Source organism: Vicugna pacos, chromosome 3, assembly GCF_048564905.1.
Source record: "Vicugna pacos chromosome 3, VicPac4, whole genome shotgun sequence".
NCBI lineage: Eukaryota > Metazoa > Chordata > Mammalia > Artiodactyla > Camelidae > Vicugna > Vicugna pacos.
Genome location: NC_132989.1, coordinates 41,619,226 through 41,637,467, shown reverse-complemented (window position 1 = coordinate 41,637,467; position 18,242 = coordinate 41,619,226). Strand labels below are relative to the sequence as shown.

The 18,242-nt window shown below is 34.6% G+C and overlaps 1 protein-coding gene across 5 annotated transcripts in view; it reads right to left on the bottom strand.

Annotated features, from left to right (window-relative positions):
• The window catches only part of PGGT1B (protein geranylgeranyltransferase type I subunit beta), a 78,622-nt gene that overhangs the window by 40,365 nt on the left and 20,015 nt on the right, over positions 1–18,242 (bottom strand). For all 5 annotated transcript variants that reach the window (XM_072958081.1, XM_072958075.1, XM_072958077.1 and 2 more), the window contains exons 4-8: positions 17,317–17,468; positions 15,795–15,927; positions 10,300–10,345; positions 4,930–5,114; positions 262–370 (exon numbers count right to left, since the gene is read on the bottom strand). In XM_072958081.1, coding sequence (XP_072814182.1) covers positions 262–370; positions 4,930–5,114; positions 10,300–10,345; positions 15,795–15,927; positions 17,317–17,468 — 625 coding nt within the window. The remainder of the gene's footprint in view (positions 1–261; positions 371–4,929; positions 5,115–10,299; positions 10,346–15,794; positions 15,928–17,316; positions 17,469–18,242) is intronic.

The following is an 18,242-nucleotide window of genomic DNA, read 5'->3' as shown; positions in this document are numbered from 1 at the left end:
TGCTAAGTGAAATATTTGCAGGAAAAAAGGCAAACTATATCAATATATTTTGATAATCAAGCCCTTCCTTTATACTCCCCAACACCCTAAATCAACTCTAAAGTTAAACAATTCACCTTTTAAAAACCTATTATATAAACTAAGTCTAAAATTGTGGCTAAATTTTCTATCATATGCCCTTTCTGACAAAGATGCTTGAAGATCTACTCAACATATAAACAAAAGAAAAGTTGCTCTGGATTTATACAAAAAATAAATTACCTGGATGACTATCTGGCCACTTGGCAAATCCCCCTACAAGGCGATCTTGAGTTGATAAGATGTAATTTCGATTTTTTTCAAAGTTAGTGTACTGGAAAATTTTCAGAAGCTGAAATGACATAACAAATGTACATTTATTGACATAAAACTTTCATATTGACCTTTGGCTCAATTTTCAGGTATATATCATTTAAATATGCTTTTCTCTAGTTAAGAAAGGCTCTCAGAGCAAGTCTCTGGGACTTGAACATTAAAAATTATCAACCACATTATCTTTTTTTGTATCATTCTATAAAATCTACTCTCCTTTTCTTGACTATTTCCTTCTTTTGAACCATACCCAACTGACTTCTCTGCACCACATAGCTACATTCAAAACACAACATCCCAATGTGCTCAACTTAATCAGTTATTTTAAAAAGTGCAATTTTATCTATCCATATTTTAACTTATGATAGCCTTCTGAACTATTAGTTACAAACTGCTAGTAACAAGAACTAAACATTTTTCAAAAAAGAGCAACAAAAATTATTAATCAGGTTCTAGAGACAGTTTTGTTTAAGAATGGTAAAAAATTAAAGTTCTTTAATTAGGAAAGATAAAAGGTGACACAAACACAATTTTAGCATAACATTATATAGTTTAAAAATTTAAGACATGTATTTGTTTTTTCTCTCAAGATCCCATTAAAAAGAACTACATAAAGGATAAGCCAAACTGTGAAGGGAACAGGGTAGGGGGTGAGCAGTAGATTGTTAACAGAGTTCATGAAATGTCTGTAAGAGACAAAACAGTTGAAGGTGTGTTAATAAATCAGAGAGCCACAAAAGGTATTGATAATTAGTGAATAAGCATTGTTTCTCAAGAAGAAAAACAAGACCAATAAGAGAGTTACGGTACAGATAAGAAATAAACATATTCATTCTTTTTCATTTAATTAACAGAATATGAGGAAAGAGAGACACTTTAGAATTCTGATGCTAGAAACATTTTCCACCAAGTGGCATATGGGTCATTACATAAAAAGAAGAATCTACAATCTTAACACTGTAGTTGGTTTAGCAATAAACAATATTTATAAGCCACAATAAGTGATTATTGGTTTTCAAATTATAGAATCAACCTACAGGTAAGGCATAAAATATTTGATTATTGTTACCAAACAAAATATGAATGTTAACTAACTTGACATTATAAAAGTAAAGGTAAACTAAAAGATTTAGAAGGGAGAAAAGGTTCAGAACTTGGAAAAACAAACAAACAAACAAACACCAGTAACAATTTGCTGGAAAAAAGGGAAGCCAAATTTTCATTTTTTATAGTTGGGAATCAAACATAATATCTAAAGATGTTAAGTCCAGAAAGTGGCAAATTATTTAAAGTCATCTACAAGAATTAAATTTAAAAAATGTTTAAAAGCAGTTCCCTTTAGAAAGTTGTCAAAGACCACCAAGGTCATATCAAAAATACTCAAGAATCAATGTGAAGGGGCTCATACTGGCTAAAGATGAGACAATTTGAGCATTAAAAAGAACAATGTATTGAATTAAAATGGATAAAATATATTAAAAAATCTGTGAGTTCACAATGATACTCAAAGGGTAAAAAAAAAAAAAACTAATTTCCAATGATTTTATTGGAAAACTTTAAAGGATGCTAGGGAACCAACTCACTGTACTGAATGAACATTATTAAAATTAAGAGAATTATCTGCCTTTCTCTACACAGCCATACCTCAAGTTAAAGTGAAATTCTTCTTTGTAAAAGAATCCTAGTTAATAAATTTGGAGGGAATGATAAAATATCACCATTTTGCAACCCCCAGTGACATAATGGTTCTAAGTAAAGATCCTCAGTGGCTGCTAAAACTATTCCATAAAAAGATGATTAAGTTTTTATACACTAGCAACAAACAATCCAAAAGGAAATTAAGAAAGCAATTCTATTTATAATAACTTCTAAAAGAATTAAATATTTAGGAATAAATCTAATCAAAGATGTGAAAGATCTGTATGAAAAAACTGTAAAACACTGCTCAAAGAGATTAAAGATCTCAATAAATAGAAAAAATCCCATCATTACAAATGGGAAGATATGACATTGTTAAGATGCCAACACAATCTAAAGTAATCTATAGATACAATGTAATCTCTATCAAAATTTTAACAGCCTTTTCTCTAAGAAATGGGAAAGCCAATCCTCAAATTCACATGAAATTGCAAGGGGCCCTGAAGAACCAAAACAATCTAGAAAAAAAAAATCTGAGGACTTACACTTGCTAACTTTGAAACTTACTACAAAGCTACAGTAACTAAAACAGTAAGGACCAATGGAATAGAATGGAGAACCTAGAAATAAACTCTCACATACATGATCAGCTGATTTTCGACAAAGGTGCCAAGACGATTTAATGGGTAACGGACTGTCTTTACAAAAATGGTACTGGGAAAGCTGAATGTTCACACGCAAAAGAATGAAGCTGAAGCCCTTGTTTTATACCATCTATAAAAATTAACTCGAAGTGGATCAAAGACCTATACTTAAGAGCTAAAACTATAAAACTGTTGGAAGAAAACATTGGGGAAAATCTTCATGACATTGGGTTTTGCAACAATTTCATGCGATAACAACCAAAAGCATGGCCAACAAAAGAAAAAATAGATAAACTGGATATTTCTCCAAAGAAGATGGTCAATATGCACATCAAAAGATGCTCAGTATCCCTAATCATTAGGGAAGTGCAAATCAAAACCAATGAGATACCATCTCATACCTATTAGAATGGCTATTATGAAAGAAAAAACAACAAAAAACAAGTACTGGTAAGGATGTAGAGAAATTGGAACTCTTATACATTGCTAGTGGGAATGTAAAATGGTACAGCCACTGTGGAAGACAGTTTGGTGGTTCCTCAAAAAGTTGAACACAGAACTACTATATAATCCAGCAATTTCTCTCCTAGGTAATTATCCAGAAGAAATAAAAACAGAGACTTAAACAGATATTTATTTTACATCAATGTTCTAGCTACCTTATTCACAATAGCCAAAAGGTAGAAATAAGCCAAGCGTTCATCAGCAGATGAATGAATAAACCAAATTGGTATATACATTACTATATATACATTAGAACATTACTAAACCATAAAAAGGAGTGGAATTTTGATGTATATGAGAATATGGATGGACCTTGAGAACATTACGCTAAGTGAAATAAGCCAGACACAGAAGGACACATATTATATGACTCTACTTATACAATGTACCTAGTATAGGTAAATTCACAGACCATAAAGTAGAGTAGAGGTTATCATGTAGTCTGGGAGAATGGGGAGTTACTGTTTAACAAGTAGAGTTTATGTTGAGGATGATGAAAACGTTTGGGGTATAGACAATGGTAACGGTTACACAACACTGTGAACTGTACAGTTACAAATAGTTAAACTGAAATTACATTATACATAGATTTTTCACCAAAATCTAATTTTTTTAAAAAGCTGGTAGAAAACATTACAACAGACACATCAGTTTTGATAACTATTTGATAAAAGAAAAGACAATTAGAGATTATATTATACGCCTCTTGATATGATGCAATAGGAATTATATACCATCCTGACTTGCTATGGCTGGTTTTTTAGATGAGATAACCATATTATAGCTCCATTTTTTAAAAAACTATTTTCATTTAGTGATTATACTGAAGAATTTCCAGATAACGTAAAAAATGGTGTCTGGGATTTGCCTTAAAATAATACAGTGAAGGGAAGGGAAGTGAGTAGGTGTATGGATGAACGAAGGTTGACTTTAGGATGAAAACTGTTGAGACTGGTTGATGAACATATAGGGGTTCATTAAACACTATTCTCTCTTCTTTAGAGTATTTTTGAAACTTTCCATAATTAAACCAAAAATTAAAATGGTGCCCTTGAGGAACGGCATTGGAAGTGAGAGAAGAGACAGAGGCTACTGCTATCATTTCAAATCATTCTATTTTCCCAGTTTATTTCAACCACATGTATGAATTTTGTTAAAGAGAAAAAAATTAGAATACTATATAGGGGAATACAGACTTTTGTTAGATTCCAGAATATTAGAACTAAGTGATACTTTTTAAAGGTAAAAAGGCAATTTTAAGATGTGGGAAGACTTGTGGGTACTCAGTGGCTAGAAACCTTATAGAATTAGAATTAGGTATATCAAAAGGTAGATGGGGAAATGTAGGAACATATTAATCAATACATTCCAGAAGGCTCACACAAATAAATTATTAAAAAACCAAAAACCTTAAATGGTTTTTAAAGGAATGATCCATGGATTATCTTTTAAGATTAGTATCTTCCCATAAATCCTTTACTGGTATGTTCAGACATATCTCTGCTCTAGAAGGACTACTGATCAGTTTCAGTTACAAGTTTTTTTTGACATTATGCCTACTTTCTCACAAAGATTCTGAGACACTGGAGTTTTTTAAGAATCGAAATTTTCAAGTAGTACAACAGATAACTGAATTCTGGGGAGAAACCACACAAAGACTAACTTTGCCAGAGCAACAGGAAAAATTTTGTAGTCTAAACTTCACAATATTAAATGAACATTACAAAGACCAAATAAGCACAGTTTTTATTAATAAAGAGTAAAGGTTTCTCATTTTTATTATTTCACTTACCTTTAAAGTTGCTCCCACCCAAAAAGAATAACAGGTGTCAACAGGCTTATTAGGTCTTCCGTGATAACCATTTTGTTGCCTCATTATACACCATCTCTTTATCCTGTTCAATTCTTTTTCTGAAAAAACTTCTTCTAGTTTACCCATCAGGCACAGTGATGCAATGCCACAAAAAGTTGATCCTCCTGTTAATTAAAACCACACAATACTTTAAACTTATTAGATGCCTGGGAAAATAATACAAACATGAAGAGAAAAAAAGGGTTAAATAATTCTAGAAAATAGTAAAATAAAAGTAAAATGAAAAGACAAGCAATTATAATTTTTAAATAACCCCTAAACAATGAAGTCTTCAATACTAATTTGATGAAACAGAAAAAAATTTAAATAATTTAAAGCTATAACAACCATTTTTTAATGAAAAAAAGTAAGACTTGGAAGATTAAGAAACTTGTTCAAAATTACATGGTTAGTGGGAGAGTTGAAACCAAAATTTAGAACTACTACTTCCTGTCTACTACTCTATCACCTGAGTCGGATTTTAATTCCCTTAAAGACAGTGTATTGCTTATGAACTTGGAGGTTCCAACTACCTAAAGCTACTAATTTTCACATATAACATAAACCAGAAGCTTACATGCAGTCAGCTTAAGAAATTTAAGGAAGAAAAATTTTAGCAAGGGGAAAAGGGAAGTGTGCATGTGTGTGAGGTGGGGGTGTGGAGCAGAACACTGTATCTGTAAGTAGATGTACAATACATATCCATGCTCGCTATGGTACAGTGAATAATGCCCCTCAACAATATCCAAGTCCTAATCCCTGGAACATGGGCATGCTAACCTTATACAGCGAAAGCGACTCTGTGATGGAGGTTAAGGATCTTGAGATGGCAAGATTATCCTGGATGGGACGTGCCCTAAATGTAATCACAGGTGTTCTTATAAGAGAGGGGCAAAGTGAGATTAAACTACAGTCAAAGAGGCGATGTGACTATGGAAGCAGAGTAGGAAAATCTTATTCTTCCAAACCATATGAACATTTTACCTAAAACTGTGTATATTGTAAGAGAATCACTAGAATGAACAGAATCATAACATTTGATAATCAGTGCCTAGAAGGGTACAATGTATCCATTTAGTTTTCATGACAAATGGGCTCCAGGCTAAGGAGTAGTTGGAGAAGAGTAAATGAATTAAAAAGAAAAAGAAAACAGTATATTAAATACCAGTTAGACTGCAGAATTAGTAAGAAAAGCATATGACGAAACTTCATTGATATCAAACTGTAGAAGAGGTACACATTCTAAATTCAGCCTCCTCAGCTGAGGGATGCAGAGTGGAATATAAGATAACCAATTCATCGAATATTTACTGAACAACTACAGTGTTCAAGGGCATATGGAGTAAGACAAAAGTAAGACACGATCAGCTTACAACCCAGCAGAGAAGATAAGGTAAACAGAGGTAAATGGTATGAACCAAAGAATATGAGAACATAGAAAAGGGAGAAATTACATAGGGCTGGAGGGGACAAGAGATGAAAGATTTTACAAAGTGACAGCAGAACCACACCTAGATGGGTAAAATTTAAAGATTAAGAAAAGGTAAATGAAGAGAAGCAGGTGAAAGGGAAGCATTTCAGGTAAAGGAAACAGAGTATCAGTGAAGTCCAGTGGTGAAAAGGCAGCTAAGAACGTGTAGAGAATACATTTTCTCTGCGGCCTAGAGCGCAGGGAAGGGATCTCTCACATGTACGTCTGCAAAGCAAGGCCGGCACTGGGTCATGGAGAACTACACTAAGGGAGTCAAGTGTGGGGGGAATGGCACTGCTGAGCAAGCACAGGGTTTCAAGAGGGTTATGACACTTACCTGATATGTGAGTCTACGAGGTAAGTTACTTAACTGCTCTGAGTGAAACTGTAATAATTACTGTGGCAGTTCTGTACCGTGTTAACTTGGCTAAGCTAGAACTGTTTCCCAGAATCCCCTTCCTTATATGGTCTGAAGTTAGAGAAATCTGTGTGAGATCTGCAGGGTGGAAGTGAAGCAGCAGCCAGTGCCCTGCTGTGGTCAGAGCAGGTAAGACACAAGGGCAGAGGTGCTGGTACACTCCAGCTTGCCCTTATTCTCCCATGTACTTTGAATCCAAGCTCTTTTTATTTCTGGCTCTAGTGACACCAGGCCCACAAATGGATGCAGGAGTAAGAGCCCTCCAGTCACATTCTGGCAGCTGGATGGGCCTGGCTCTCCAGATTCTCCTGCAAGGTCTCACTTGTCCACCTGTGGCAGTGCTTCTGAAGATCCCGCCAGTGACTTTTCCCTGATCTACCAACTACCCTTTTTAAGCCTTTACTTCTCCACCTTCTTCCACAACCATGTAAAATCTTACTTCTATGAAAAATTCCTATTCTTGCATATTCATGATGACTTTGCTTCTGACTGAACCTGACTAATACAAAGATGTCTACTCTCAGAGGGCTAGTGTTAAGATTAAATGAGACTAAATGGTAGCTGGCACAGAGCATCTGCTTAATAAATTCTTTTTCCTTTTAGTCTGTAAAAGATTATAAACTGGTGACCATGGAGGACTGGTATGACTGGCAAATTAAGAACAACAACAAAAAACAGAATAGGAGATTAAATACCCCAAATTCTGGATTTCTGGCTTTCCTGAAAAAAATCAGTAGATCTGGTAGTAATAGTTTCACATTCCTAAACAGGAAGAACAGGCTTGGGAGGAAGGAAAGAGAACGATGGTTTTAAAAAATGTGCAGCTTGAGAGGCTGCAGTGATAACAAAGTGGATATGCCTGGCAGGCACATGGAAAGGGGATATGCAACTCAGAAGCAACAGCACAGATACAGAAACAAAGTTTGGGTGCCATCACCCCAGGGATGATTGACAGAGAACCATCTATTAGTTCATTCAACTATGTGCCACATGTTACAGGTGTGTGGAATGCAATAGTGAATAAAAGAGGCCACAACCCCCGTTCTCATGAGGCATACATTATGTGGAGACAGACAATAAACAAATAAGTAAAATGTAAGTGATACGGGGAAAAATAAAGCCAGAAAGGGGGACAGGGAATGCAGGATGTGTATGCGGTTGGTTTGTAATAGGTGTGTCTGTGGATGGTTTGCAATTTTAAATAGGATTATCCAAAAATATCATTTAAGCCAATACCTGAAGGATGGAAATGAAGCCAGGTGTATGCCAGGAAGAGGGGTGAAGGATTCTATGTAGAAGGTATTCCTTCTGGAGAGTCCTGGTATTTAGAAAGATGAATGATCCAAAGAAAAGAAGAAAAGTTGGACTAAGGTAAAGAGGTGAGAGGAAGAAACAAAAATGGCAAAGTAACAAAAACAACTTGTCAGGAAACAGGACAAGGGGAATGTGATGTTTTAAGAAAGAAGGGGGAGAGGCTAACAGTTTCAAATGCTGTAATAAACAGATGATGAGGGGTGAGAGAAAGATAACAGATTTGAAATGCAAATCATTCATGACTTCAAAAGAGAAATTTCATTTAAGTTTCTAAAGCTTACACGGAAAAATTAAAGAATAAGCCATTTGTGTAGAAGGGCAAATAGTATACCTGGACCACTATTCTAAAAAAACATGAACAATAAAAGCAGAGAAAAGGAGAATACAGTGATTTCACAGGGTGCCCAAACTGTAGGACTACTTTTTAGAAAGAGGTTTCTCTTGCCATTGTAGAGAGTGATAAGGTAAGACAGGGAAGAGAGGCTATACCAGTCTTCTAGAACAGTACTTTTCAGTCTAACCTCACAGCACATGAGAACATTAAAATGTCCGACATTTGTAGGGCACACCACTGTGCTCCTGGCCAGAAGTCACCAAAACAGGAGTTCTAGATACCCAGGTCTCGGCTGCCCCAAGGACTGAGGGAGCAATAGCTTGGTGTGTCTCTATAACCCATCTGCAGAACACCATGTCTGTGGCACCCTGAGTAGGAAGTCCTCCTCTAGGCCTTTAGACCTTAAACATACCAAGCCAAAAAGAGCAGTAAAAGGAGGATGCAAGCTTTTTGGTATGAATCACAGTCCATCAATGATGATCTCGATGGGTGCAATCCTCCTCAAGTCATACTGACTCAAAATCACTACTCGTGTGACTTAGCAAGATTTTTTCCCATCAGACAATAGCATGTTTGAGTGACCCTTTCTGTCTCGTATCCCAGAGAACATAATCCCATTTTCTGGGGAACAACAGTGTGTTCCACAGGTCTCCCGCACTAGTGTCTTCTCACCCAGCGTGACCATTAACTTCCTTTACAACAGTGTGCAGCAGACCCTGTCTTCTCTGAAAGTCTCATAGATGCCCGATTTCCAATTTGTGCAACTCCTTACCAAGTGGTGATGACCACTGACATAATTGCTAATGTCATCCCTGATCTCACAAAGACTCAGGCACATACTAGAATTAAGATGTCTTAATTATAGTATGGCTTCGGAGGAAAATCAAGAGTCTTCTACAGCTCCTTAGTGACATATACATTCTACAAATAACATCAAAGGAGGGAGTGAAAATGAGAGAGAGAGATTGAAGATACCAGAAAGGACAGGTCCCAGGGGAAGTACATGAAACATATGATAAAAATTTTTTTATACAAACCACCTTCCCTCATATTTCTTGATCTGTCACCTCAATCCTATCAATAATCTTAAAGAAGGATATAATTATTTCTACTATTAATGAGGAAATCCTCAGAGAGATTAAGTGAAGAGCCAAGTCACACAGCTAGTGTCAGAGATAAGACCTCAATACTGATGAGTTTTTTCCACTCTGTTGTGCTAGCAAGGGATGGACACAACAGGTGAGCACAAAGGAAACGAGTTCACTCAGACATCCTCCTTGATCTGGGCTCTTGCTTATTAAAAAAGGAGCACAGAAGTGTATATACTTTTACATAAATATATTCCACTTGAACAAGTTCAGGCTATTGATGTGCTGACAAACTATCACTCACTCTTATGGTTCTGCCAAAAGTGAGGAAAATTTTGAAAGGAGAGAATGTATTTAGTGAACATATGCTATGCAGCAAAATATTTCATAACTATGACTTAGGATAATTATATCTTAAGTCAAGATGTTTTCATGCAGCTAACAGTTGAAAAGATCACTAGAAAATACCACTTGAACATTCTGGTCGGAATAATCTCTGAATAGTTACTGACCTAGAAAAGCCTCAAGGTGGCATAACAGTGTCAAAAGAGAGAAGTAGGAAAGAAGATAATCAGGGTGTACCAAGGGTTGAGATAAACTTCTAGGTCCTACATGTTGAAGATACCGTGATGTTATTTAAAGGAACAAAAGAAACTATGTGTCCATTTATTTTAAGGTGCCTTACCATGAGACTCAAGTCCAGCTCCTTGCGCCAAGCCATTGTCATAGGACTGAAAAAGAAAAGTATGTTCAGTTTAATAGGAAAATAATAATAAATAAATAAGTTGTCATTATGCTAATTTTCTGTCTCTTGATCTAATTTTATTTCCCCTTTGTATCTTTCAGATATGCACTCCTTCCTACAATGAAGTAGATCTAGGCATTTTCTTTTTTCTTTTCTTTCTTGTTTTTTTTTTTTAAGGCATTTTCAAGTACCTGATCTTGTACTCACTAAGCCAAATCAGTAAATGCATACACTAGGCACATTCTGAGAATGGATTGTTCAAAGGTGGCACCTACATATTTAATTTCTACATAATAAAAAGCCCCAACCCTTATTCCTCTCCCACTTGTAAGAATGTATGAGTTCAAGGAAAATGTAATCTTATACTCATATAACATTATAAACACAAAACAAATTATTCTGAGGCTCTTAGGCAGCCGAGGATAATGGTGCCTGCCTAAATTCGAATCTCCCTACATATCCCACAAAATCAAAACAGGGTAAGAACAACACAACTATACAAAACTGAAACCTCAGCAACGAAGCTAAAAGACATGCTCAAGCTTCAAACTACCTGTCTATAGAAAAAGAAACAGCAAATCCCAGCAAGCTGTCTCTCACACTCCTGACACACTTCTGCAGAGAACAAGGGCAATCTATGAAAAATCGTGAGCAAGAGAGAGGAGGGAACTAAAAATCGTGAGGAAGAGGGAGGAAGGGAGCTAATGGCAGGTCTAAGATTATCTAAAATCACTGGCTCAAAGAGAAAGTCCACCTTAAGTGTGAAATACAGGAAATCCTTGCTCTGCAGTTCCAATATACACAAATTCCAGGTACCATGGCTTAAATAACACAATATGGTTAGAATTTCATTAATAACAGTATATTAACTGTGAGCAATCGCATTGAGTATAAACTCGCTGCTAGCTCCTCAGTGCACAAATCACTACATAAATAATAGCTGTGTTTCATGATCAATGACTAATCACGTAACCTTTTTCAACTGGTCACTGCACATGTCACTTAGTTCATACACAGACAGCAAGGTATGTGGTTGTACTGTCTCTGTCTCTTAGTGATCAACCCATGTGATGTGTCACGCAAAGGCATAACCAAAAAAAGGAGACTGGCCACCAAAGATATAAGTGCAATAAAGAAATGAAAAGCAGTAACAATGAAAGTGAAACTGAGATCAAACAGTAATAGAAGAGATAGCTATCATGACAGTGCTGGCTGTTTGAGACTAGACATGGATTCAGAAAAATTAAGTGAAGATGAAATATCTAGATGAATGAGGTTGTGATGAAAAGGATGAAGATGTTCTAGAGAAGTGATGCTGCCAAAAACTTCACATAAAAGGAACTCTCATAGACACTTCACAACAATGAAAATGCAAAGGACAAAATATTGGAAGCTGATACAAACTTAAAAAGGAGTATGATCATTTACCAAGACAGAAAGATGCTTGCTCCATATCGTAAGTTATATAATGAGAAGGTAAAGAGCACTATTCAAACAACTCTTCATACATTTTTTACAAAGAAAACATTTTAATTTTCAATACTGCTAATGTTTTAAATTCAGTGTACTAATAAACAAGTATTGGTTTTACCATTAAAAAATTTCTATACATTTATAATTGACAGTAAAAGAATTTTTAATGTTTTGGCAAAAAACTATAAAAATCACAATTGTAATTCTTCCCACTGATCATGATTAAGATCACTTTGCATCATTTCAGCCTGCATGATCATCATTTCAATTAGCGATACCATGCAAAGCGAGGACTGCCTGTACTAAAGGACTTCTGTAACACTGAGCACTGACTACAGGGAAGAGACTTAAGAGAATGTGTAAGTCAAGGGCACAGCATTCAGAAGGCATAACTCTGATTAAGATAGTTATAAAGGAAGGGAGAAGGGCCCTCTGGAGTTCAGATGACAAAGGAAAATTCAAAAGAGCAAAATTTAAAGACCCAGGAAACAAAAAAAGATCCTCTCTCCTACCAGGAAATCACAGAACTCACAATACTTCCCCCATCACTAAACAAACAAACAAACAAACAGAGACTCATTAAAGAGAATGATACTGTATTTCTCTGTATTGAAAAGAGGGTACTCTTAAACTAGGAATTCTTGTAAGAAAAAAAAAATCCCTAAATGACTAAACAGAAAAAGACAAATCTATACAAAATACCTCTGAGATGAAAAAACAGCAACCAGAATGCAAACATTTCAGTATACGAAAATCTGCCGCCACCTCTAAAACATGGTGATAAAGCAGAGGAAACTGCAATACAGCACCCCAAACTCAATTACATATCCTCAAGTAAGCATTTGGGAATATGAAAAGAAAATTTAAGATCAGAAAATGAAAAGGACAAGCAGTAGGAAGAAATAAAGAGTTAAATGATTTCAAATAAAGACAATAAGGGACATTTAAGAAAGACTGAAAATAGCCAAAAGAATAAAAATGAGACAAAGACGTAAAGAGTGTCAAAGAGAAAGTGGTTGAAATGAAAGATAAGCAAAAAAAGAACACACACAAAATTGGAATACCTAAAGGAAATGGCAAACTAATGGACTGTAGGTAGAGATCAGCAAACTGGGGACTGCAGGCCAAATCTGGCCTGTGGCTGTGCTTTGGATAGTCTTAGAGTTAAGAAAATGCTCAATCTCACTCCTAATAAAATAAATGCAAATTAAAAACATGCTGAGATATCATTTTTCACTCACCAGATTGGTAAAAATAAAAGTAGTGTGACAGTACATTCTATTGGTGAGACTGTGTGGACACAGGCACTTTCATACGCTCGTGGGAATATAAATTGGTCCACACCTTTTGGAGAGAAAATGGGCAATATCCCATAAATTTATGTATACATTTACCTTTTGATCAAGTGATTCCACTGTTAGGAACTTATTCTGAAGATGTATTTCCAACAATATATAAGCACATATGCAGAAGGTTATTAATTTCAACAGTTTGTATTTAGAAAATATTTACCCTATACATAGAACAGTTGAAAAAACTATGCCCTGTGCACACTATGGAGTACTATGAAACTTAAAAAAAAAAAGAATGAGAAAAATCTCTATGACCTGATACAGAGTGGTTTTCAAGCTATGTTGTTAAGTGAAAAAAGCAAACTGAAAAAAGTACTCTTTTGGGCAAGAAAGGAGTAGAAATAAAAGTATACATATCTATCCATCAAAAAGAAGTACAGAAAGGACCAAACAAAAACTAATGAGGATGCTTACCTACAGAGTGAATGGGAACGAGGTGGTAAACATGGGAGTTAGGAAAAGAGGTGGAGACAGAAGGAACAGGAAACCCCTGCGAGTTACACATCTCTGAATGTAACTTTTTGTACAGTTAAAACTTTCACAACAAAGTTAATATTTCACATATTAAGTAAACAAAATCAACAAAGTTGGGGAGGGATTCTAAAATAGAATCTAAACAGAAACAAATAAAGAACTTTATTTCAAATAAATAATATAAAAATACTAAAGGTGGGGTAGGGGCAATGGTGGAAGGAATAAAAGAAGTAATTGTTTGTTAAATCATTTTGACTACATATCCTCAGGCTCTAAACAAAAAGAACCAATGCATTCTGGATCACAGGGGCCAGGTCTGTCACTGTCAGAGAAGGGAGTCACAAATGGAAAGAGGAAGGTTAAAATGAACCCTGTGGTGCTGAATTAAAATTTGAGGTATTGGTATGAACTCATGGCTTTTGAGAGACAGATACAGATAGAGATATGTGTAAGTGTGTAAGGTGGATGTCTGTGTATACATACATACATACATTTCCTAGCTCTGCTGCTGAGAGAAAGGCTGGAAGCAACGATATTCCAGTACCAATGAGTCCATCTTGTGCCCAAATCCTACTTTCTAAACACCACCCTTCAATAAGAAAGCATCAGAACTTCTTGAAGAAATGACTGATTTCAGATCTGAGGTTGGGAAGGTAAAATACGAACCTTGACTATTCAGAAAGCAAGGAGGTGCTCAAAGAATGAAGGGGACATATAAAAGGGCACAAGAGCTTGCATGAGGGGGTTCTTGCTGGCTGAATCTGGGACAGCATCAAAATAAATAATGATAATAACAGATAATAACCCACTGAATAAAACAGGAATCTAGAGTCCATGTTTAAATAAAATAAATAAATACATAAAGGTGAGGGAAACCTTTTTCTAACAGTAGAATTTTAACTGATAATTATAAAAGGAATGATAGAGTTGTAGAATCATTAACTCATACTAACACTAGTGGATAAAAATTTGATGAGGGACAGGATATTTACAAAGTCTCCAGATATTTCAACATAAGATACTGAATAATTACAAAGAGAAAAATGCTAACTTTACAGAGAAAAATCTGGCATACACCAACTTAACCAAGAGATCAAAGTTAACATCACCAATAATAGGGCAAATCAACATGTTGTACCTCCAAATACAATGCACTGAGAAGAATATGGTATTATTTTTGTAGTACTAATGTCAAAATGCATATCACCCACCTTTGAATATAGCATAAATCTCCTCCTCCCGACCTTTTAAAATGGAGATACTGGGGTCTGAACCTAGGACCTTGTGCACGCTAAGCATATGCTCTAACACTGGGCTGTACCCTCCCCCCTCCTTTCCTCTTAAAACTCTTTTAAAGGTTTGTTTTTTCTGCCTCCACAGGCTTTTAAAAATTTGTGCTACTGTAGATCCTACAAAACCTAATTCACATTCACAATTCAATTAAAAATAATTCCATTTCTCTAAGAACCTACATTTACATTTTCATTTTGAAACACTCACTAGTAAAAGTTGAATTAACAGCCTAAAATATTTTAATCTAAAAAATAAAAATTTCATATTTATGAAGTAAAATAAAACTGGGAGGCAGTACTTCCATTTCTCCAGTTTTATATGAGACTAACAAGCAGGGCAAAGGATATTTCTGATTAAAACTAAACTAAGCTTTCCCTACTATTGTCAATAAAAAGACTAAATTGTATTGTGTGAAAGAATAACATTTCTACTTGATATTCTCCTTAAAATAAACTTTAAGTTTAAAACACACACACACACAAAGTATTAAGAAACCAAAAGTGATCCAAAAATCTACTGATTTCCCACTGATCCCTACTAGCACAGGCTATCAACATTTATCCTTGGGTTTTACTATTTTTTGCTTCTAAGGCTGATCAATCTCTTTCTCATAAAGACATTGTTTCTTTGGGTACAATCAGATTACATTTAAAATTTAACAGCTAAAGGGTCAATACGCTTGAAGATTTTTTTTTATGGCTATTCCGACTCACAAGGTACCCAGAAAGCAATCTTATTACCCTTACTTCAAAATTCTTGCTGGAAGAGATGAGGCATGCCACAGCCCTCATATGTGAGCACTAATAACCTGAAACAAAGAGTCAATTTATCAACATAACTCACCATACTTCTTCTAATATAGCTGATGGCTTTTTTCATATCCATGCCGGACCAGTTGTTGAGCATATAGCAAATACAGGAAGCACAGTATACAAATCGCATGTCATTTTCACTGCCTTCAGGTACTGCACAAAAACTGAAAGAATAATTATTTACTATTAACACTGTACTATAATTTATTTTTTGCAGGGGGTTGGTTAGAAACACCTACTTCATGTCTTTACTCACAGAAAAATCTATCACTAAATATGGATTTAAAAACCATATACTATATGATTCCACAAAGAATAGGACTATTAACTTGAATTATATAAAATTATCTCTAAATCATTACTCTAGCCCAAAGTTCTGATTTCTGGGTAGCTTTACACACTACCACAGTTACCCTTTCCCAGAAGCTACCTAGAGTAAGTTTATTTGCTCTCAGCCATGGAAAGTTGTGGCACATTGGCTTGAGAATCAGTGGCTGAAAGAGTAGCAGGTAAAACCTGGAACCTATTGGGTAGTAAGAAATTCTCAAGCTCAAGTTTCACTTATGTGAAATTTCTTCTTAATGTACATACACAGACAACCATTATTTAATTGATCATATGGTTTTAATTTTCACCTATGTAATTAGTTTTAGAGAAGTTATATAATAGCCTGTGTTTCATATCTACTCTTTTATTTATAAACAAAGATAAGATAGCAGTAACCAAAGACCATAATGAAATATTGAGAAATAGTCACATGTACTGGCTTAGGTAAATACAGTAACAAAAACAGCTTTACAGTATTTCCAATTAATGTCAGTTTGTCTTGTATGTTTCCATTAATTCTCCCCTCATCAAGAGCAGTATTTTTAAAATCCTAACAGGAAAATAGAGACAAAAGTAGATGGAGTACAGATATTAACAACACAGCAGGATTTGTTTGCAAAGTCTTTTTGTTAGACAGCATCACTATTGCTTTATCACTTCCTAGACTTAAAAAATGTTTACCTTAAAACTCTAAGATTCTTTTTTTTTTAAACATACCATTCAAACCATCATACATTAATGAACTCACTAACTTCATTTTGTATTCTTTAAAAATGTCATGGAAACTACCTACACTAGTTATAATATAATATTCAATGTTCATCTCTTTCTCCTCTATCATTATGTCTTAAGGCGTAACAGTTTAGACTAAATGTATGTCTGCTTCAAAATACCCATTTTTAACTCAGAAGGTAAATTAAAGTAGATGCTAATCTTGAAATTATTCAACCATTTATTTATGGATATACTGTCTCCTTTAAAAAAAAAGAAATGAAAATAGAAAGAATGAAGTTCTGCTACTGTGATTATTTTTATTTGCATTCATATAAGAAATCTTTAATTGAGTAGGCACTTAAAGCATATGTATATAGTGAACTTTAGGTGGTGCTAGTAAGACTTTATGATAAACTCTACAGTTCTAGTATACTATATCCATTTTTAGTTCCAAAAGATTTTTCTTAAAAAAAAAAAAAGAAAGAAGACAAGTAACACAGAATGACCCATACCTTCCATCTTCTAGCTGAAGGGCTCTCAAGCCTGCTAAGCAAGCTTCTTTATTTACTCGGCTTAGGTCGTCTCCAAGAATAACTAGGCATGAAAGGCCAGTGTAGGTCATTGCTATGTGGCCACTATCATAAGGATGAGCGGTTCCAGGATTCTAAATTCAAAATTAGTATGTTAAGTAGAAAACTGAAATAAAATCTGATTTCATTATGTAATTTGACACAAGGTTTCAGTAAACAGTAAAATTAAATGTTGGTTATACTGACTTCTACAGACACCAGACAGAGAAAAACAAAATGCAATTTTATGCATGTCTCAACATAAGTATGACAGCATATTTTACAGGCTACATAATTTTAAAATTTATCCTTAAGCTTTATGGAAGCAGATCTGATATTCAAATAAATCACATTATTTCAACTTCATATTTAACTAACCATATCACTTATAATTTAAGTCTTATAAAGTTAGAAAAGCACGTAGAAAATAAAATTCTTTTATGTTATATGCAAATTAAATACCACAGTGGTAATCACCATTTAAAAATACTACAAAACAATAGCTGAAAAACCTTATTCTGTTCTCATATACAGTTTAATTTGCATCTCTAATAATATTAACACTTAGAATAGCAAATAACAAAAAAACACAAAGAGATCAAGATACTAATATTGAAAAATTCTCTAGAAATAAAATAATCCAACTTTTAAAATTTAAAGCCCAAATGAGTATTGATTGCAAAAAGTGTTTTTTGAAGAAACTTTTACAGACTAGTAATTGCCCAGGTAGAGCTGGGAAGTCAAACTAAGAAATTCATACTACCACAATATATATTAGATTTTAGTTTTATTGATTTAACTGTTTCAAAAAACTATAAGCAGTTAAATTTTATAAAACATCTGACTCTAGCTGGCAATGACATGGATAA